This window comes from Barbus barbus (genome assembly GCF_936440315.1).
Source record: "Barbus barbus genome assembly, chromosome: 19".
In the NCBI taxonomy this organism is placed as follows: Eukaryota; Metazoa; Chordata; class Actinopteri; order Cypriniformes; family Cyprinidae; genus Barbus; species Barbus barbus.
The window spans coordinates 30,749,908-30,772,975 of record NC_136747.1 but is presented as its reverse complement, the minus strand read 5'-3'; the positions used below and the strand labels follow the sequence as shown (position 1 = coordinate 30,772,975).

Below are 23,068 nucleotides of genomic sequence, written 5' to 3'. Positions count from 1 at the left end.
GTGATATTGTGACAGAAAATGTTTGATTTGTGACAGAAAACCACATTGGAGTAAATCAGTAGAGTTTGTGTGTAACCCAGAGGTTATTTTGGGATAGTGACCGAACTAAATCTCACAGGAACCACAATTGTTGTGATATCAACATAACTTGGTTAGACATGTGGCTTTGATTTCATAGAAATTTTAGAGTGCAGCATATTTTGTAAAATATCTATTTTATATAAAATGAAATAAAAATAGTATATTACATTGTCTTTACTGTAAACGTAAACTTTTATAACTTTTTTACGCTTTCTTGTTTTGAAATGCTTTCACTTCAGCAATAATCTGCTGTGTCTTCTTTAAAAAGAGACTAACCTTAGGTCTGTTTCCAAAGCGTTCAGGAATTACAGCGGTGTTGTAACGACTGATAAACAAGTTTCTGTTCTCAGTCAATTTATACCCCAAAGGAGCGGCGTATCCTGGGGATACAAACATTAAAATCAAATAGAAGGAAAAAAAATCATGAAATTGTTATTTGAGTTCCAATAAGATGAAAAATAACAAAGTAATTTTCTGATGTATCTTTATGGTTTTGCCCTTTTTAGGGCTTATGTAGCTCTGTGACTATATTTATAGTATATCACTGTGTGTGTGTGTGTGTGTTCCTCAGGCGGTGTGTGTGCTAGCGCTGGCCGTGTGTGAGGCGTATGTGTTTCAGGCCGGTCAGTCCTCAGGAGAGGTGGAAGTCACTCCTCCACAGATCAGAGGTCAGTCCGTCTCAACCGTCTGTATTAATTTATTCATGTGTGTGTTTATTGCATCAGACTGAGGTCTGCGTGTGTGTGTAGATTTCTCGGGCTCCTGTAAGGGCCGTTGTTTTGAGCTGAAGGAGGCAGAGCCGCCCAGCTGCAGGTGTGATAATCTGTGTAAGACGTACCTGAGCTGCTGCTCTGACTTCGACAAGCAGTGCCTCAAGACAGGTGAGAAAACGCTCTCTCACTCTCTCTCTCTCACACACACACACACACACACTCGCTCTCTCGCTCTCTCTCTCTCGCTCTCTCTCTCTCACACACACACACTCTCGCTCAGTCGCTCTCTCTCTCTCTCTCTCTCTCACACACACACACTCTCGCTCAGTCGCTCTCTCTCTCTCTCACACACACGCTCTCGCTCTTGCTCTCGCTCTCTCTCTCTCTCTCTCACACTCTCTCTCTCTCGCGCTCTCTCTCTCTCTCTCTCACACACTCTCGCTCACTCGCTCTCTCACGCACACACTCTCTCTCACTCACGCACACACACGCATGCGACCAAAGCTGGCTAGTTACAGATTACATGAGATCTGGATTACATATTCATAACACATTGAGATGCTCTAAATAATTTATTTTCAATATTTCTATTTGCATTTTAACTTTAGTTAAAGTTTTAGTCATTTTGTTGTTTTTTTTGTAATTAAATTTTTAGGTGGGATTTTAGTTAAGTATAACTCTGGTACAGAGATGAAGAGAACAGTATTATTATACTGGTACAAATGAACAGAAGTAAACCAGTAACGTGTGTGTTTGTGTTTAGCGGGAGGGTTCGAGTGTTCGCGGGACCGCTGTGGTGAGGTCAGGAATGAGGATTACGCCTGTCACTGTTCAGACGACTGTCTGCAGAGAGGAGACTGCTGTACCAACTACAGATCACTGTGCAAGGGTCAGACACACACACACACACATCTCACTCACACACACATGCACTCACTGTCATGGGTCAGATTCAGAACACACATATTTCTCATTCACGCGCACAGGTCCGACATACATGCACTCAACACGGGTCAGACAAGCACATAGTTAAAATTGTATTACTTTAATTAGAACCATTTTTTGAATATTAAAAAGTTAATTAAACTATTAGAATCCAGAAAAATTTAAACAGAAAACACAGAATTTGGGAAATATTAAATTGATTTCATAGGGCTGTAATTAGATTTCATCCTGACTGTTTACTCTGTGTGTCTGTGTGTGTGCCTCTGTGTGTGTGCCTCTGTGTGTGTGCGCCTGGGCGACTCTGTGTCTGTGCCTGTGTCTGTGCGTGTGTGTATCTGTGTCTGTGTCTGTGTGTGTGTGTGTGTTCCAGGCGACAGCTCCTGGCTGGAGGGCGACTGTGAGGAGATTCAGAGCCCAGAATGCCCTGCAGGGTGAGTGATGTTGATGTAGACGTGTGTGTGTGTGACATACACACTTTGAGCTTGTGCACTCAATCTGCTCTTGTGTGTTTGCTGAAGGTTTGTCCGTCCTCCTCTCATCATCCTCTCTCTGGATGGTTTCCGTGCCTCCTACATCAAGAAAGGGAAGAGCATCTTACCCAACATCCACAAACTGAGTACAGAACCTCATCTCTGCATCACACCAATCCCACAGTCTCTCACTGCACACACACTGACACTGGACCGCGGTCAGACGCTGTTTAAAGGTGCAGTAAGCGATTTTTCAAAATGCAGCTGAGAAGCGAAGTGGACTGAGCACCAAAATACATTTCTAGCCAATCATCAGTAAAAGGTTTAGCAGTAAAGAGGTTGCTTTATTTCTACTTGATATGTGAGTAATGTCGTTTTTGCTGTCTTTTGCTTGAATATACTCATGTGTTGGGGGTAGCACACTAGAAGTAACAGCTTGATCAAATTGGAAAGATATTTAGGTGCTAAACCATTAAGAAATTAAAAAATGCCAAAATCTTAAAATTAATCCTAAAATGGACAGGTAACCAGTGAAGAGAGGTGAGAACAGGGGTGATGTGTCCCCGCTTTCGTGTACCTGTCAGGAAGCGAGCTGCCGCATTCTGGACCATCTGCAGTCTGGAGAGGCCTGACTAATACCTATATAGAGGCCATTACAATAATCCAGACGAGTTGAAATAAAAATATGTACAATTCTTTGAAAGTCTTTAGAAGACAGGAAAGATTTCACCTTTTGTTCAGTTTAAAATCACAATCCTTGGTAACACCTAATTTTTTTTACATAGGGCTTCACAAGTGGTTTCAATTCACCAAGGTCCAAATCTGGTGCCATCCAGGCCTTAATTTCCTCAAGACACTGCAGTAGATGCGCTAAAGAGCAAGTATCTTTTAAAGGCAGATACATTTGCGTATCCTTTGCATAATAATGAAACAAAATGCCAAATTTCATCAAAATATGTCCTAAGGGGAGCATATACAGGGAGAACAGCATGGGCCCCAAAATGGAGCCCTGGGGGACCTCACACATGAAAGAAGCAGTTGAGGAGACAAACTCTCCAAAACGAACTGAGAAAGTTCTTTCAGACAAATAGGATCTAAACTATCCCAACACCGTACCCTTAATGCCAAAACATTGTTATAAGCGTGTAATCAAGATCGTATGGTCTACAGTATCAAAGGCAGCAGTTAGGTCTAGTAGAATTAAAATGGCATAGTCCCCTGAGGCAGTAGCAAGTAACAAATTATTAACCTTCAACAGTGCAGTTTCTGTGCTATGTGGAGATTTAAAACCAGACTGGAACACTTTGCGATTACCATGTAGATCTAGAAATGAATACAATTGTCCAAATACAACCTTCTCCAGTAGTTTGGAAAGAAATTAAAGTTTCGAGATTAGCATAATTAGCAAAAACTGATGAATCCAAATTAGATTTCTTGATTACTGGTTCCACTACTGTCAAGTCACCTTTATTTATATAGCGCTTTTAACAATACAGATTCAAAGCACTTAACGGTGTCAAGCTGGAGGACAGAGTGCCAGTAATGTATAATAATAAGATTAAATGCTCAATTTTCAGTTAAAGGCATTTCATTATTGAGTTCAGTGATGTCATTGTCTAGCTCAGTTTAGTTTAAATAGTATCTGTGAAATTAAATTGACCATAATCGCTAGAAATGAAGTGTCCCCAACTGAGCAAGCCAGAGGAGACAGCGGCAAGGAACCAAAACTCTCTCTGTGACAGAATGGAGGAAAAACCTTGGGAGAAACCAGACTCAGTCGGGGGGGCAGTTCTCCTCTGGACAGGATATTATTGTTTAATTATAATTTTAAATGCATAAATGTATTTCTATTTTAATATTGTTGCAGTTTCTAACAATAATAGTATTATGTAGTTAGACATTTATTATATTTTTAGTTATTTTGTTTTATTGTATTATTAGTCGAGGTCTTCACTGGGGATATGTCCCCGGGGCTCATCCAGGTGTCCCGGCCTCCGCCGACGATCAGGGCCACATACATCATCTCCCGGCGCCGATCCACCATCTGATCCGGACACGGAATCCAAAAAAAATATGAATGAGTGGAATTGTTCCTCAGGGATCTCAGGGTTTGCAAAATCGCTAGCCCGACGTCCTGGAGCTATTGTGTTTTCCAGTCGGGCTACCAAATGTATCACTGCCTGCCCGACGGGCCTTAAATACAGGGCAGGGAGTTTAAGGCCTTAAAAAGTTTAAATGCGTTAAATGGTATAAGAAAAGTATTAATTGTAACTTCAAGAGGTGTTACAGTTGGGGGTGGAAAGGCAAGAATCGTGATATGGCTGGAATCTTCAAAAGGCAATTATGTCATTGAATAAATATGAGCGCTGCACGTTTTAAAGTCAAAACAAGGCACGGATGTCTTTGTGAATATATCTCTGAAGGGAACCGACTGTCCCCAGAAATGTATTGTTTACATTTTAATTTAATCTTGCCTATAAAATGCCTGATAAAGCAGCGTTTATGAGCGCGGGCTGCTTTGTTTACAGTCGTCACGGGGGAACGGACCGCTCTTAAAGCGCCACCTCATGGCAGAGAATGAATTTGCATTCAAATCTGTGTTTTTTTTTTTTTTTTTTTTTTTTTTTTTTTGAATGCATGAAAAAAAACGAACTAACAATAGTCATCATCAAATTACAACAGCAGTCCAGGGTCAAAAAGCCTCTCTTATATTTAGGTCGACCCATGTTTTTATGTAGCACACATTAGAGAGATGCTTTGATTTCTCTGATCTAACTTTTTTTTTTTTCTTTTTTTTTTTTTTTTTTCAAGTAACTTGTAAAGTAACATTACTTTTTAATTTACAAGAAAATATCTGAGTTACTTTTCAAATAAGTAACTCCAGTTCCTGTGTTTGTGATGTATTGAGTGACAGCTCTGGTGTAGAGAGAAATCAGGAGTAAGTGCAGAGTGTTGTGTGTGAACATGATCTTACTGTAGTTCTAGACTAAATACCAACATGATCTTACTGTAGCTCTAGACTAAATATCTACATGATCTTACTGTAGTTCTAGACTAAATAGCTACACGATCTTACTGTAGTTCTAGACTAAATAGCTACACGATCTTACTGTAGTTCTAGACTAAATAGCTACACGATCTTACTGTAGTTCTAGACTAAATATCAACATGATCTTACTGTAGTTCTAGACTAAATAGCTACACGATCTTACTGTAGTTCTAGGCTAAATAGCTACACGATCTTACTGTAGTTCTAGGCTAAATAGCTACACGATCTTACTGTAGTTCTAGACTAAATATCTACACGATCTTACTGTAGTTCTAGACTAAATATCTACATGATCTTACTGTAGTTCTAGACTAAATATCATCATGTATTTACTCATCTCACCTGCACTAAAACACATTCAGTGTTCCTCAAAATCAATAAAAACAGACAAATACAAACTCAGAATATTATACAAACCTGCAATAATTAAATGTTGAATAAGACAAATATAATTTATGTATTTAATTCCATTTTATTAACCAGTGTCTTTGCTGCTGACCTTCAATGATCCAATTCAACCATACTAATAAGCAAGTGCTGAACTTTCTTCTCCTGCATCTTATTCTTCATTTGGTGTGAAAGGGCTTTGATATTTCCAAAAAATAGAACTTTTTATATTAAAAACAAACAAGCAAGTCCCGTCCAGATGAGAAAGTTATGTAACTACATAATATAATTAGTTACTTTTTTGGCAAAAGTGCAATATTGTAATGCATTACTTTGAAATGTACTTTCCCCAACACTGCTCATGTGTCATCTTCCCTTTTTAGCATTTGCATTATTATTTTCCTTCACTTAATCTATGAAAAAGAAATGTAAGCCTGGAGCTTCTAAACGTTCGCCATCTGTTTCAAGCATCGGCTCTCAAAGTGTGTTTGAAAAGTGAGAGAACCTACTCCTAATATAATGCTTTTCCTTTTGGTTCCCCTTTTAGTGATCGCTATAGCCCCATTAATTGTTGCCTGTGTTGTGGCTGTGGGGGCGGAGCTAGTTCATTTTGGTGATTTTAAATGGCAGCAGCATTTTCCAGAAATCACTTACTGCACCTTTAATATAATGCAAATATAACCATGGGTACACATTAAACTGTATTTTGGATGTTTTCTTTGTGCTAGTCTGTTACAACTCTTGAAAAGCTCAAAACTGACCAATACATGAAACAAAAAAACTATTTTTTTGGCTTGTAGTGTCTCCTTAAAAGATCAAACAGTGTGTTACATATTTTTGTTGCTGATTCATTTGCTGTGTTGATTATTTCAGTATGCAAAGTATTGAAAATAGTGCTGTCAAACAATTAATCGTGATTAATCGCATCCAAAATAAAAGTCTTTGTTTACATAATGTGTGTTTTGTGTATATTTATGTATATATAAATACACACACATACAGTATATATTTTGAAAACATTTACATATCTACATGCATGGATGTGTATTTATATATACATAATAAATATGCACTGCACACACATATATATATTATGTACACAAAAACCTTTTATTTTGGATGCGATTTAATCATTTGACAGCACTAAATTAAAATTAAGCTATGTAAACACTTGCATTTTTTTTATCACACATAAGTGTGTCCCATCAGATAATGAAAAGTTCAACACACGCTTGTGGTCTTCATCCTTACTTAAGACCAAACACAGGAAATACGTCATTCAAGTAGTCAAATGCAAAGACCCCAAGTGTGGCTATTTGGACAAGGCATGACCGTGACATCGCTCGTTATCTGTGAGCGTTTGGTCACAGTGTTGAGTGACACAATACAGAGACTCACATCATCTCTCACTTTCATTCATGTCTAATGAAGAACAGCATCTTGGGTCTATCACACTGTGACAAGAGCAGCTGCTCATTAAAACACTGTTTCGTGTGTTTCTCTGGTAGGATCTTGTGGAACCCACGCCCCTCATATGAGACCCATGTACCCGTCCAAAACCTTCCCCAACCTCTACACGCTGGCCACGGTACCAAACACACTTCACAACACTGCAGCAGAGTCACTCTATTCACTCAAAAATCACTGCGCTAATCACAAAACTCATCATATGAAGCAGAACATGTCTAATTCCCAGCAGGCTTTGCTTTGGACGTATAAGGAGAGGAAATGTTGAAATTAAGTCTTTTAATGCATTTTTGCATAAGAAGAATAAATAGTTAGTGTTCTGTTAGTGTTTCATGTTCTCTAACGTTGAGATTTAAGATTATTTGATTTGAACATAACAAGAATATTGAAACATGACATATTTTGCATAAAAGCCTTTTTATGACCATTGGTAATTAAAATTGACTTAAGTCTCCCATACTATAAAAATATTTAAAAAATAAAATGTAATTACTCTATTAGAGTAGGAAAAAATACTGCAATACTTAGAGTAAAATTGCTGTTCAGAGAAATGAATGAAATGTTTCTAATTTGAGTGATTTGAGTAGCATTTCTAGTGTGATTTAATTCCACTGTAAAAATGCTGTTATTTGTAAATAGAACTTAAAAATTTAAAGAAATTAAAATAAGAATTAAATAAAAAGGTATAAAAGAATAAAAAAACAGCAAAAAAGCTTTGAAATGTCTGTGCCAAATGCTGCCAAATGTTTGTAAATGGGAAATACTTCAATTATAACCAAAGTTTCTTAGGAAATGCTTTTATTTATTTATGGACTTGCATTTTACTCTTTCAGTTCTTCTTTTTAAAAATTCCATGTTTAATTCAATGTGTACCTTGCCATTTCTTTGTAATTATTTGTGAAATGAACTAGGAGCCTCTGAGTGAACATTTTTACAACAAATGTTTTCTTTTTTTTTAACTGAAATGTTTTAAGGCACTCAATTTGCTCAAATAATCTGATTAAAGGGTTAGTTCACCCAAAAATGAAAATTAGCCCATGTTTTACTTACCCTCGAGGCATCCTGATTTTCTTCTTTCAGATGAATCCAATTGGAGTTACATTAAAAATTATCCTGGCTCTTCCAAGCTTTATAATGGCAGTGAGTGGGTGTTATTTTTCAACAGTCCAAAAGAAGTCAAATAAAGCGCATCCATAATAAAACACGGCTCACACGGCTCGGGGGTGAATAAAGGCCTCCTGTAGTGAATCGATGCGTTTTTGTAATAAAATATCCATATATGTTTTATTATGGATGGATGCACTTTATTTGACTGCTTTTGAACTGTTTAACAAAAACGTCTTGGGTTACTTGCGTAACCCTTGTTCTCTGAATAGGGAACGAGACGCTGCGTAAGCTAAGATGCTTTGGGAAATGCCCCTGGGCGTGCTGATTGTCTGAAGCCCTTATAAAATCACGCCAATTCATTGGCTGATGGCGCGGATGCCGTCTTCGTTCTTACGTCGCCTCCTTCTACATCTGCTCCTCAGATTTCTCTGCCGGAAAGGCCCCTGCCGGCAGCGTGAGGAGCTTGGCAGCAAACGCAGCATCTCGTTCCCTATTCAGAGAACAAGGGTTACGCGAGTAACCCAAGACGTTCTCTTGCATAGGTTCATTCAACGCTGCGTAAGCTAAGACGCTTTGGGAACAATATACCAAACATGCCAAGCTAAAAACGCTGCCTTATCTGGTCCGTTTACGAACCAGACAGCATACCCGGACAATCTGGGAACCCGGAGCCATGTCAAGATCCAAGTTATAAAACCTGATAAAAGTGTGCGGAGAGGACCATCCTGCCACTACACAAATATCCTCTAGGGGGACCCCTCTAAAAAGTGCTTGAGAGGAAGCCACGCTCCTAGTAGAATGCGCCCAAACGCTGAGAGGTGAAGAAAGACCACGCACCTCATAAGCCAGCGAAATGGCGTCCCTCACCCAGTGAGAAATTCTGTGCTTCAATGTGGCAAGCCCACGGCGACCAGCACCAAAACATACCAACAACTGGGGAGATTTCCTCCAATGGCTGGAGCAGTCCACATAGATCTTCAAAGCTCGGACAGGACAGAGCATGTGAAGCCTTTCATCCTCGCCTGAAGCAAAGGGAGGAGGATGGAAAGAGTGAAGTGTGACCACCTGAGAGCGAAACAATGCTTATAAAACCTTGGGAACGTAGCCAGGCCTAGGCCGTAAGGTCACCTTGACCAGACCCGGGGCGAAGTCCATACACATCTCGCTGACAGAGAGAGCTTGCAAGTCCCCAACTCTTTTTAAAGACGTTAGCGCCAACAAAAGAGTAACCTTGAGAGTCAGAATCCATTCTGGAATTAAGGGCTCAAATGGGGCAACCATTAGACCCTCAAGGACGACAGATGAGTCCCAAGAAGGAACTCCAATGGGGCGTACTGGTCTCAGACACCAGACACCATGCATAAACGCAGAGATCATCCCATGTCTCCCCAGAGGAATCTCATCCAGCTCTCTCCGAGCAGCAATGGCTGCAACCTAAACCCTTAAGGTGGCAGCAGCTGCAACTGCCGCAAGTTTCTCTTGCAGGAACTCCAGCACTGAACCAAGTGGCAAGGAGCACTCTCTAAACAAGGAAGAGGAGGGGGTTTTAGAATGGTCCCTCGTCCTCCTGGGCATAAACTGCCTGAGGGCTGCTGACTGAGACTTGGAGGACCGAAACTTCTCCACTATAGAGCTGACTGCCTCTCCAAATAGTCCAGTTTGAGAAATGGGGCATCAAGGACAAAAACTTTCTCCTTCTCACGAATCTCTGTGAGATTAAGCCATAGGTGGTGCTCTGCAGCTACCGAGCCCGCCATAGAGTGTCCTACAGCACAAGCAGTGTGCTTAGTGGCTCTCAGGGCCAAGTACGTGACTTTACGGAGCTCTTTGACTGCCTTTGCAGTTGAGCCGCCCCCTCATCCATCTCTTTGAGCACATCTGCTTGGTAGGCTTGGCGGATGGCCTTCGTGTGGAGGGCCATGCCTGCCCGACCAGCTGCAATGTAGGACTTCCTGATAAGGGCGGAAGTGGTCCTACATGGTTTGGTTGGAAGGAGGGGGCGGGACTTCCATAAAGGCGCCAAAGATGGCGAGAGGCTAGCGTGTCCTCGATCACCGGAATGGCGGTATAGCCCGCCCTGCTCCACAGAACCCACTAGGTTGCCGCATTAGTAAGGCAGGAGGAGAAAGGCTGTTTCCAGGATCTGGAGATCTCGTGATGCAGATCGCTGAAAAACGGTAGCTTCCTCCATTCAGGCCTTGAATTTGGGCCGCTAAGGATCCGCTCATCGAGTTTAGGCGACTGAGACTCGCGGGGCTTGTAGGGCCAATCAATATAGAGCTTTTCAGTGGCCCACGACAGCATGTCCACAAGCTCTGAGTAGGCCGCTGAAGGCTGCGCTTCCTGGCTGCTAGGCGGGAAAGTGTCGGCTAAAGCAGGCCCGAAATCCTCAAGAGTTGGACGCTGCTGTGAATAACACGTCATCTAGCCCGAAGGAAACGGCGTCGCGTGCCTCCGGGCTAGGGCATAAATACTCATGAGCGTATTCAAACGGAGCAACTCTCTCGTGCTCAGGCGAGAGAGGGAGAGAAAAGGCAAGGCCTGTCTGCTCGCTCTCCATCGCCTCGAGCTCCACATACGAGCCCCAAGTCGTGGATTCGCGGAGGGCCTCAGTGGCCTCCGGAGCATGACGGGGGAAAACGGATGGCTCCCTCTCAAAAACCGCAAGCCTAGTGCGGAGGGTTTTGAGACTGAAGTTTTCGCAGAATTTGCATTTCGAGATACCGTAAACCGCCTCGTGCGTGTGCGAAAGCCATACATTTAACGCACTTACTGTGCGGTGGCTGACAGCGACTATACTCCATGGCACTTCACCACAAGGAGAACAGGAGCCGAAGTGCAAACAAAGAAATCCCAAGAGAAAACGATTGAAATCGGTCCAGAAAAATCACAACAGAAGGGCAAATATGGCCGCTTCGTGAAGGCAGAGAAATCTCAGGAGCAGATGGCGCATTCGACAATATAAGGAGGCGATGTAAGAACGTCGAGGACTGCATTCGCGCCATCAGCCAATGAATTGGCGTGATTCTATAAGGGCTTCAGACAATCGGCACGCCCAGGGGCGTTTCCCAAAGTGTCTTAGCTTACGCAGCGTTGAGTGAACCTATGAAAAAAAAACACCCACCCACTGCCATTATAAAGCTTGGAATAGCCAGGATAATTTTTAATATAACTCCGATTGGATTCGTTTCAAAGAAGAAAGTCATATACACCACATGGGCTAATTTTCATTTTTGGGTGAACTAACCCTTTAAGTGAACTGCTTGTGATTTTGTTTTGTGTTCCTCCTCAGGGTTTGTATCCAGAGTCTCACGGGATCGTGTGTAACTCCATGTATGATCCCGTGTTCAAAGCTCATTTCAGACTGAGAGGACGAGAGAAGCTCAATCACCGCTGGTGGGGTGGGCAGCCTGTGAGTCATGACTCCGCCCACACAGCCAATCACAGACGAGACGCTGTACATAAGATTTATAATGTCGTCTGCATATGTAAGGCATAAATGTGATTCTGTACTTGTGGTCCAGAGGATGTTTCTTATTGTGTCCAGGTTTTACATGTGAACACTAAATAAATCATTTGGCTCAGTGGGTTCATGTTTAATAATTTAGAGCGTTTTTGTCTGTTTGTCGTCTCAGATTTGGATCACAGCAGAGAAACAGGGCGTGAAGGCTGGGACATTCTTCTGGCCCTGGTGAGCAGCGAGATCTCAGTCCAAATGTGCTGAATGTAATAGTCACATATAGAGGGATTATTCATTATTCTGGTTTCCTGGTTAATCAGCTGTTTCTGCAGCAGTGTGTCATTTTAAATGAGGTTTTCTTTTAAAATAAGCGTTCAGTGTTTGGAGCAAAGCTCAGAGTGTCACTTGCAGAGACTCATGACACAAACAACACATGATTCAAACAAAGACCTTTCTCACACACACTCACACACACACACACACACTCACTCTCACACACAGGTCATTCAGAGCGGCTCAGTCTGTCTCGAGCTTCATGTTCTTCTCTGAAGAGCTTCACTTGTTTGCGTTCTGAAGACGTGTTCAGCTGCTAGTGAAGAAGAGCTCTGACGTGTGTGTGAAGGGGCTGACCGAACCCCTCTCTCTCTCTCGCTCTCTCGCTTTTTCTTTCTCTGTCTGTAGGGTGATTCCTCTGGAGCGGAGGATCCTCACTATCCTGCAGTGGCTGCACCTGCCTGATGACGAGAGGTGCGGTGTTTGACTGCTCGCGGGGGAACAAAACATTCTGATGAGAGACAGCTAATCCCCCGGGGGTCTCATTACTGGAATGCATAAAATAAATATTTGAATTAGTACAATATTTGTTTTCTACTATAACAGGCTGTCAACTTTAAGAACTGTAATTAGTCATACAGTTGAAGTCAAAACTTTGCATACACCATTCAGAATCTGCAAAATGTTAATTATTTTACCAAAAATAAGAGAGATAATACAAAATGCATGTTATTGTTTAAGTACTGACCTGAATAAGATATTTCACATAACAAATGTTTACGTGTAGTCCACTAGAGTGAATTTATAAAAATGACCCCCTTCAAAAGTTTACATCCCCTTGATTAATACTGTTGTTCCCTGAATGATCCACAGGTGTGCTTTTTGTTTAGTGATAGTTGTTCATGAGTCCCTTGTTTGTCCTGAACAGTTAAACTGCCTGCTGTTCTTCAGAAAAATCCTTCAGCTCCCACAAATTCTTTGGTTTTCCAGCATTTTTGTGTATTTGAACCCTTTCCTATAATGACTGTATGATTTTGAGATCATACTAGTAATTACTATTATGATAACTAAAGTAATGACTAATGATAACTACAGTGAGAAATGTAATTATAACTTTAGCGATTACTGTAATAAGTAGTGAAAATTACAACAATAACTATAGTGATTACTATTACAATAACTATAGTGAAAAGTATAACAATAACTACAGTCACTAGAACCATACTGAAAACTGTAACAAGAATTATAGTGATTACTAGTAATGAAAAGAGAAATCCTTACTCCCCTCTGGAAAAACCTTTAATATGACAACAAAATCAGACAATTATGAACCAATGCTCAGATTTCTGTTCTAGACATTTATGTAAATTAGTGCATATTTAATTGGATAATGCCTAATTTGCATAAGACACAACATTATTCATAACCGTAATATAAAAAAAATTGTAATGCAAACCAATTCTCTTACTGTGTTGATTATGTATTTTTGTGTAGTTGTCAATTAGTTTTGTGTGGTTTGTATTCTCCAGGCCATATGTCTATGCTGTCCACTCAGAGCAGCCGGATACATACGGACACATCCTGGGTCCACTGAACAACGAGGTGAAACACACACACACTCACTCTCACGCACACACACACACTCTCACACGCACGCACATGCACACTCACTCTCTCACACGCACACTCACTCTCTCACACACTCACTCACTCTCTCTCTCACTCTCTCACTCACACACTCACTCTCTCACTCTCTCACACACACTCTGTCACACACACTCACACACACACTCACTCACGCACACACTCACTTTCTCACTCTCACACACGCACACTCACTCACTCTCGCACACTCACTCACTCACTCTCACACGCACGCACACTCACTCACGCACACACTCACTTTCTCACTCTCACACACTCACTTTCTCACCTCTCACGCACGCACACTCTCACGCATGCACGCACTCACTCTCACGCACTCACACTCACGCACTCACTCTCACGCACGCACTCGCACGCATGCACTCACACGCGCACGCACGCTCACTCTCACGCACGCACGCTCACGCACGCGCGCTCACGCACGCACTCACTCTCACGCACGCACTCACTCTCACGCACGCACTCACTCTCACGCACGCACTCACTCTCACGCACGCGCTCACTCTCACGCACGCGCTCACTCTCACGCACGCACGCTCACTCGCACGCACGCTCACTCGCACGCACGCTCACTCGCACGCACGCTCACTCGCACGCACGCTCACTCGCACGCACGCACGCTCACTCGCACTCACTCTCACGCACGCACACACTCACTCACGCACACACTCACTTTCTCACTCTCACGCACGCTCACTCTCACGCACGCACTCACTCTCACGCACGCACTCACTCTCACGCACGCACTCACTCTCACGCACGCACTCACTCTCACGCACGCACTCACGCACGCACTCACTCTCACGCACGCACTCACTCTCACGCACGCACTCTCACGCACGCACTCACTCTCACGCACGCACGCTCACTCGCACTCACTCTCACGCACACACTCACTCACGCACACTCACTTTCTCACTCTCACACACTCACTTTCTCACTCTCTCACGCACGCGCACACTCTCACGCACGCGCTCACTCTCACGCACGCGCTCACTCTCACGCACGCGCTCACTCTCACGCACGCGCTCACTCACTCGCGCACTCACTCTCGCGCGCTCACTCACTCTCGCGCGCTCACTCGCGCGCAGGCGCGCGCTCACTCACGCACGCGCACGCTCTCACGCACGCGCTCACTCTCACGCACGCGCTCACTCTCACGCACGCGCTCACTCACTCGCGCACTCACTCTCACGCGCGCGCGCGCACTCACTCTCGCGCGCGCTCACTCACTCTCGCGCGCTCACTCACTCTCGCGCGCGCGCGCTCACTCTCACGCGCGCGCACTCTCACGCGCTCACTCACTCTCGCGCGCTCACTCTCGCGCGCCGCGCTCACTCTCACGCACGCGCGCGCTCACTCTCACTCTCATATGTTCAATGTATATATTCATGCATATCCATGCACACCCTGCATATACACAAACTCTAAAAACATAATTTCAGAGGAAACAGATGTGTACTTCTGAAACCTTCACAGCTGATTATAGTCACTCGCACGCACTCGCACGCACGCACTCACTCTCACGCACGCACTCTCACTCACTCACTCTCACGCACGCACTCACTCTCACTCACTCTCACGCACGCACTCTCTCTCACTCGCACGCACGCACGCACTCACTCACTCTCACGCACGCACTCTCACGCACTCACTCTCACGCACGCACTCACTCTCACTCACTCACGCACGCACGCACTCACTCTCACTCACTCTCACGCACGCACTCACTCTCACGCACGCACTCACTCTCACGCACGCACTCTCACGCACGCACTCACTCTCACGCACGCACTCACTCTCACGCACGCACGCACTCACTCTCACGCACGCACGCACTCACTCTCACTCACGCACGCACTCACTCACTCTCACACACGCATGCACGCACGCACGCACTCACTCTCACGCACTCACTCACTCGCTCGCACGCACGCACGCACGCACGCACTCACTCTCACGCACGCACGCACAGACTCACTCACACTCACTCACGCATGCACACATTCAGAGACTGATTAGTGTGTGACATTTAGAGGAGGGGAAATATGACATGAGTTTTAACTCACTCTCACGCGCTCACTCTCACGCACGCGCTCACTCTCACTCTCGCACGCGCTCACTCTCACGCACGCGCTCACTCTCACGCACGCGCACTCTCACTCACGCACGCGCTCACTCGCACGCACGCGCTCACTCGCACGCACTCGCACGCACTCGCACGCACGCACTCACTCTCACTCACTCACTCTCACGCACGCACTCACTCTCACTCACTCTCACGCACGCACTCACTCTCACTCACTCGCACGCACGCACTCACTCACTCTCACGCACGCACTCTCACGCACTCACTCTCACGCACGCACTCACTCTCACTCACTCACTCTCACGCACGCACTCACTCTCACTCACTCACTCTCACGCACGCACTCACTCACGCACTCACTCTCATTCACTCTCACGCACGCACTCACTCTCACGCACGCACTCACTCTCACTCACGCACGCACTCACTCACTCTCACACACGCATGCACGCACGCACGCACTCACTCTCACGCACTCGCTCGCACGCACGCACGCACGCACTCACTCTCACGCACGCACGCACAGACTCACTCACACTCACTCACGCATGCACACATTCAGAGACTGATTAGTGTGTGACATTTAGAGGAGGGGAAATATGACATGAGTTTTAACTGTTTTCACTGTGTGTGTGTGTGTGTGTGAGACAGCTGGATAACACTCTCAGGAAGATTGATAACATCATCGGTCAGCTGATGAACGGCCTGAAACAGATGAACCTTCATCGCTGTGTGAACGTCATCCTGGTTGGCGATCACGGTACGATCTCTGGTGTTCTAGTGTAGAAACATACAGCATGTCTGAAGACAACAGTCCACACAACAGTCCACAAAATCCATTTTATAGGTCTGAGGAATCATAAACTATGATGTAGAATGAGTAGTAAATAAAATTCTGCTCTAAATCTGATGTAAATGTGACGAATGAATCGAACGGACTCAGATCAGCACCATCATTTAAATGGTCATTTCACAGCAAATGTTCTGTGTGTGTGTGTGTGTGTGTGTGTTCAGGGATGGAGGAGTCTCACTGTGAACGAACAGAGTATTTGAGCTCTTACGGGCTGGATGTTGACGCTATCACACTGATCCCAGGATCCTCTGGAAGAATCGGCCCTAAAAACCCCAACACACCATGTGAGCACACACACGTTCATCTCCGTTAAGCTCATTATAAAAACTATAGGCTCAACCTAAAATGCAATTATTTATACAGTATTTATTCACTTTTTAAATAATATAAATATTTTAAGCTATTAAACTTGAAGTTCACCAGTAGTATATATATTATCATTATATATAATTTGATTATGACTAACATTTTTCCGGCAATGGTTAGAATTAAATAGGTGGTTGTAATTTAGGTCAAAGATGTGTTAAATTAACTAATGAATCTTCTGTTTACGAAGTCTAATGATCAAAGTTATGGTCAGTTTTCTATATGTTCAATGTATATATTCATGCATATCCATGCACACCCTGCATATACACAAACTCTAAAAACATAATTTCAGAGGAAACAGATGTGTACTTCTGAAACCTTCACAGCTGATTATAGTCCCTCATTTCTTCATGTTTCAGATGATCCAAAGGAGATCGTATCTAATTTAACAGTAAGTCCATCAGTCCCATCCTCCTGGCAGAATCAGTGTTGTGTTTGTACACCGTGCTGCATGTGACCTTTGACTTTTGACCTGTTTCCAGTGTAAGATGCCCAATCAGCACTTCAAGCCGTTCCTGAAGCAGCACCTGCCCAAACGCCTACATTACGCCAACAACAGACGCATCGAGGACGTGCACCTGCTCATGGACAGGAAGTGGCATGTGGCCATGTGGGTATCACTGTTTGTGTGTGTGTGTGTGTGTGTGTGTGTGTATGTGTATTTTTTTGTTTAATGGCATCTTTTTTTATGACTGAATGCAAGTATCAATACTACTGATGATAACCATTGACTATAGGTATTCAACATTACAGTATAATTGAGATCTATCAATTTGAACATTTATTAGACTTATATAACTTAAATAACTTCAAATTTAAGTGAACTTAAAATAATCTTCACATAAACCCATTATAAGAAATGTCATATTTAGCTACCTGTGTCCTTCAGCAAGTAGGAAATATACAGTCATAGAATAAAGTTGTAAAACGCTGAATTCTAAATTAAATCTAGATGAATCCTTAAAGCTACAAAAGTTTTTGATTTTTTTTTTCTATTCTTTGATGAACAGACATCACAGCAGCTGGTTATTTGGCTGCTATTTCTTTAAGAGCTGCTGCTGCTGAACGTGATGCGGATCTAATGCATGATCGTAGTTTCATTTGCTCTTCAATATGAAATGATACAGGCTACAGCGTGCACCGCCGTATTTGTGTGTGCAATTGAAGAGCACATGCTACGAGCCCAGTATAACAGCTGACAGGACATATGGCCTGACAACATCCCATCTGACCTTCTGAATTCTGAAAACTTCTTAAAAAAAAAAAATAATAATTTTAGTTGCTAGTAAGATGTTATGTGTGTTGTGTGTGAGAGCAGAGCTACGGCTACCTGCGGCTTCTTTGGAGATCATGGCTTTGACAACAAGATCAGCAGCATGCAGGTAAATCAGTCAATCAATCAATCAATCGATCAATCAGTACAGTAACCTGTCCATCAGTCTCATCACTCTTGTGTTTTTCTCGCAGACGATCTTTCTGGGATTTGGACCGAGCTTCAATTTCAAGACAGAAGTGCCTGTTTTTGAGAACATTGAGCTGTATAACGTCATGTGTGGTGAGAAGATCCCCCCGGATTTATTTGGGGTCTTAGATTATGAGAATCATGACAGATTAATGCAGCATCCGTGTGTGTGTGTATGTGTGTGTGTGTGTGTATGTGCGTGCATGTAGATCTGCTGGGTTTGACTCCGGCTCCTAATAACGGGACTCACGGCAGTCTAAACAGCGTCTTGAGGAGCCCCCCCTACACCCCTACACAGCCAGAGGAAGTGACATCACCCACGCCTTTAGCCCCGTCCTCTGAGGTGACCGATGACCTGGGCTGTAACTGTGACGATGAGGTCAGCGACACACACACACACACATGCGTGTTCTCTACAGGTCAGTGGATTGAGTCTCTTCTCGTTCACAGAACAACATTGAAGAAAGTTCCCAGAGGTTTCCTTCCGCTACTGATGGACTGTTGAGCAGTTAAGATCCCTTTCACTTTCACATTCATGTTCACATCCTTCATTAACATGTCATGTGATGAAACAGGGAGGAAGTGTGTGTGTGTGTGTGCACGCATGTGTATGCAATATAATATAACCAAAAATATGTAAGTATTGGGGTTCAGTGTTGGGGGTAATGCATTACAAGTAACGCGAGTTACAGAATCAGATTACTTTTCCTAGTAAAGTAATGCATTACTTTAATTTAGAAGGAAATATCGGAGTAAATATCTACATGATCTTACTGTAGTTCCAGACTAAATATCTACACGATCTTACTGTAGTTCTAGACTAAATATCTACATGATCTTACTGTAGTTCTAGACTAAATATCTACATGATCTTACTGTAGATCTAGACTAAATATCTACATGATCTTACTGTAGTTCTAGACTAAATATCTACATGATCTTACTGTAGTTCTAGACTAAATATCTACATGATCTTACTGTAGTTCTAGACTAAATATCTACATGATCTTACTGTAGTTCTAGACTAAATATCTACATGATCTTACTGTAGTTCTAGACTAAATATCTACATGATCTTATTGTAGTTCTAGACTAAATATCTACATGATCTTACTGTAGTTCTAGACTAAATATCTACATGATCTTACTGTAGTTCTAGACTAAATATCAACATGATCTTACTGTAGTTCTAGACTAAATATCAACATGATCTTACTGTAGTTCTAGACTAAATATCAACACGATCTTACTGTAGTTCTAGACTAAATATCAACACGATCTTACTGTAGTTCTAGACTAAATATCATCATGATCTTACTGTAGTTCTAGACTAAATATCAACATGATCTTACTGTACATCTAGACTAAATATCAACATGATCTTACTGTAGTTCTAGACTAAATCTCAACATGATCTTACTGTAGATCTAGACTAAATATCTACATGATCTTACTGTAGTTCTAGACTAAATATCTACATGATCTTACTGTAGTTCTAGACTAAATATCAACATGATCTTACTGTAGTTCTAGACTAAATATCATCATGATCTTACTGTAGTTCTAGACTAAATATCAACATGATCTTACTGTAGTTCTAGACTAAATATCAACATGATCTTACTGTAGTTCTAGACTAAATATCTACATGATCTTACTGTAGATATAGACTAAATATCATCATGATCTTACTGTAGTTCTAGACTAAATATCTACATGATCTTACTGTAGTTCTAGACTAAATATCAACATGATCTTACTGTAGTTCTAGACTAAATATCAACATGTATTTACTCATCTCACCTGCACTAAAACTAATAATGTAATGCATGACTTTCCATAAGAAGTAACTAAGTAATGTAATTAGTTACTTTTTTAGAGAGGAACGCAATATTGTAATGCATTACTTTTAAAAGTAACTTTCCCCAACACTGTTGAGGTTATTATAGTAAACTAAAACCAGGAAAAGAAAAATCGTCACTTGAAAGAAAATAAGTTAACTGAAATCAAATTAAATAAAGCTTATTTTCATTTATTTTAGTTAGTTGTCTTTGTTTAGTTTATTTTGTACTAAATAAAATAAAACTAATAAATAAAAAATAATAAAACTAAGCAAGACAAGAGGAGAAATGCAGCTTTTTTTTTTTTTACCAAAAACATTAGAAGTGCAGCTTTTCATATTATTTGTATGTAATGTTTTAGTGAGGAATGATTGTCCAGGCAGACAGAATGAGTGAATCTCTTGAACGTGTGATATTTTTGATCATGTGTGTGTTTGTGCAGACGTCACACACCTGCCGTTCGGCCGACCGGCCGTTCTCTTCCAGACGTCTTACACACAGCTGTGTCACTCGGATTACTGCAGCGGATACAGTCACGTCATCAACATGCCACTGTGGACCGCGTTCACACTCACAGCACAGGTGCGCAGACCACCAACGAGCAGATGTTTTCCTCTGAGCCGCGGCGCCACACTTGTGTGCCTGTGCGTGTGCCTGTGCGTGTTTCTGTGCGTGTCTCTGTCTGTGCCTGTGCATGTTTATGTGGTTTCTAAGGACACAAATTTGTATAATGACATGGTTATGACAGGTCTTACAACGAGAAGGTGATTTCTGAGGACATTTTCAGTGTCTCCGCTAATACTCTAAATCATACAGAATGTTTTTTTTTAATCTAATCAAATATCTTAATATATAATGTAGAAAATGTAGAAAGTTTTCTGTGAGGGGTAGGTTTAGGTGTAGGGCGATTAGAAAATACGGTTGTACAATAGAAAAACCATTACGCCTATGGTGAGTCCTCATAAACCATAAAAACCAAACGTGTGTGTGTGTGTGTGTGCGCGCAGGTGGATGTTCCGGCAGTGTCGTCCAGCGAGTGTGTAAGAGCAGACCCTCGTCTCGATCACACACACACATGTAACTCGTACACCCAGGAGCCAGACGTCAAACACGCTTTCCTCTACCCACCGGGTAAGTCACACACTCATCTGTTGATCTGAAAACAAGATCATATTTCACTGAATTAAAGAAATAAACCTCAGTGATTTCAGAAGAGGTCTCACCATACTTCAGCTGATTAATCATAAAGACTATTGGTTTTTTATATTGTTATCTATTGTTTGTTTTAAGTTTGTTGAAATATTGTTTAAACATGCAAAAATGCAAATATGCACTAGATTGCATACAGAAATTTAAGCATTGGTTCATAATTCTCATTTGATTTTGTTTTTAGAGGATATTCTGGATTTCTCTCTTTATCACTCCATAAATCAGAAAATACTGTCAACAGATATATTTCCCCATGTTTTTAGGAGTAAAATGTTGTATAAATCAGTGTGAATGAATATGAACAAACCATCAGAATATAGAGGGGATTGGAATTGAAATATACAGATGCAAATAGATAAAGAGCAATAAAATAAACATTTCAATGTGTGTTTTGGATGTTTTCTGTCCACTAGACTAAAAGAAGAGACATGATATGGAAGCAAAATAGCCCCAAAATTGACCAGTGCATAAAGCAATGGTTTGCCTGTAGTGTCTTGGCTCAAGATGATTTCCAGGTAAATCTGATGTATGTGTTGAATGACTGCTGTTGATCTCTGTAGATTTCTCTGTTACGGCTGAATCCAGATATGAGGCTTCACTCATCACAAACACTGTTCCCATGTATCCCGCTTTCAAGAGTGAGTATTTATTTACAAAATATGATTCACAAATGCATGCACAAAGCTGCGCTTCTAGACTCACAGTGTTGAGTGTGTGGAAAATTAGCTGGAGTGAAAACTCTCATTTGATTGGTTAAAAAAATTAAGGCCTTTTTAAAAACCACAGGGCAGGAAAGTTTGAAAATGGACACCAATCCAGAGCGATCCACACACACAATGATCTGCAAATGCAGATCAACGATCAGTGCACGTAAAATCAGAAAATTTGTGAAAAGTTTGTGAATTGCTGATCTGATCTGTGTATGTGAATTAACTCATGCATTTGTGAAGTATATTTAATACAAATATATGTATTTTAGCTCCATTCACTGCTGCAGTTCACACAGAGCAACATGTGACTGAAAACATGAAACATCACACCTAAGAATAAACGTGTTGAGAAAGAAATGAGACTAAATAAACTCTGTGTCCTTGTGTTTGTGTGTAGGGGTGTGGAGTTTCCTGCAGAGGGACGTCCTCAAGAGATACAGTCTAGAGAGAAACAGCATTAATGTGATCATGGGACCCATATTTGACCACGATCATGACGGACTGAGAGACACAGAGGAGAAGATCAAAGAGTGAGAAACTCACAACCCTGACCCTCATACTGTGTTTATTAACATGTTTCAATTATTATGTAAAATTATTATTAATATAAAATTCTTATTTTATCTTAAATATTTTTTAATTATTTTACATATAAATCTTATTTTTTATAGTTAGTTATATACATGCATTATATATAAATGTATATTTTAAAATATAAATAATTTCAGTTATTTAATTTATTTTTAATAATTATTCAATTATTATTTTATTATATATTTAATGAATTATAATTAAATATAACTGAATAATATTTGATATTATTATTGAGTGATATGAAATGTGTGTTTCCTGTGGTGTGTATGTGATCTCCTCTCCTGCGGTGTGTTGCAGGCTGGCTCTGGGCTCCGTCTTCATCCC

The 23,068-nt window shown here is 41.8% G+C and overlaps 1 protein-coding gene across 1 annotated transcript in view; it reads left to right on the top strand.

The window, feature by feature from the left end:
• Positions 1–23,068, top strand: part of LOC306885502 (autotaxin-like) — a 37,297-nt gene that overhangs the window by 6,590 nt on the left and 7,639 nt on the right. The window contains exons 2-24 of the mRNA XM_079442078.1: positions 653–749; positions 831–962; positions 1,558–1,683; positions 2,110–2,170; positions 2,258–2,355; positions 7,154–7,233; positions 11,512–11,631; positions 11,855–11,910; positions 12,361–12,426; positions 13,482–13,554; positions 16,358–16,466; positions 16,721–16,843; positions 17,288–17,319; positions 17,411–17,538; positions 18,247–18,310; positions 18,396–18,483; positions 18,600–18,769; positions 18,841–18,898; positions 20,674–20,813; positions 21,239–21,362; positions 22,001–22,078; positions 22,548–22,680; positions 23,042–23,068. The exon at positions 23,042–23,068 is cut by the window's right edge and continues 127 nt beyond it. Coding sequence (XP_079298204.1) covers positions 653–749; positions 831–962; positions 1,558–1,683; positions 2,110–2,170; positions 2,258–2,355; positions 7,154–7,233; positions 11,512–11,631; positions 11,855–11,910; positions 12,361–12,426; positions 13,482–13,554; positions 16,358–16,466; positions 16,721–16,843; positions 17,288–17,319; positions 17,411–17,538; positions 18,247–18,310; positions 18,396–18,483; positions 18,600–18,769; positions 18,841–18,898; positions 20,674–20,813; positions 21,239–21,362; positions 22,001–22,078; positions 22,548–22,680; positions 23,042–23,068 — 2,183 coding nt within the window. The remainder of the gene's footprint in view (positions 1–652; positions 750–830; positions 963–1,557; positions 1,684–2,109; positions 2,171–2,257; positions 2,356–7,153; positions 7,234–11,511; positions 11,632–11,854; positions 11,911–12,360; positions 12,427–13,481; positions 13,555–16,357; positions 16,467–16,720; positions 16,844–17,287; positions 17,320–17,410; positions 17,539–18,246; positions 18,311–18,395; positions 18,484–18,599; positions 18,770–18,840; positions 18,899–20,673; positions 20,814–21,238; positions 21,363–22,000; positions 22,079–22,547; positions 22,681–23,041) is intronic.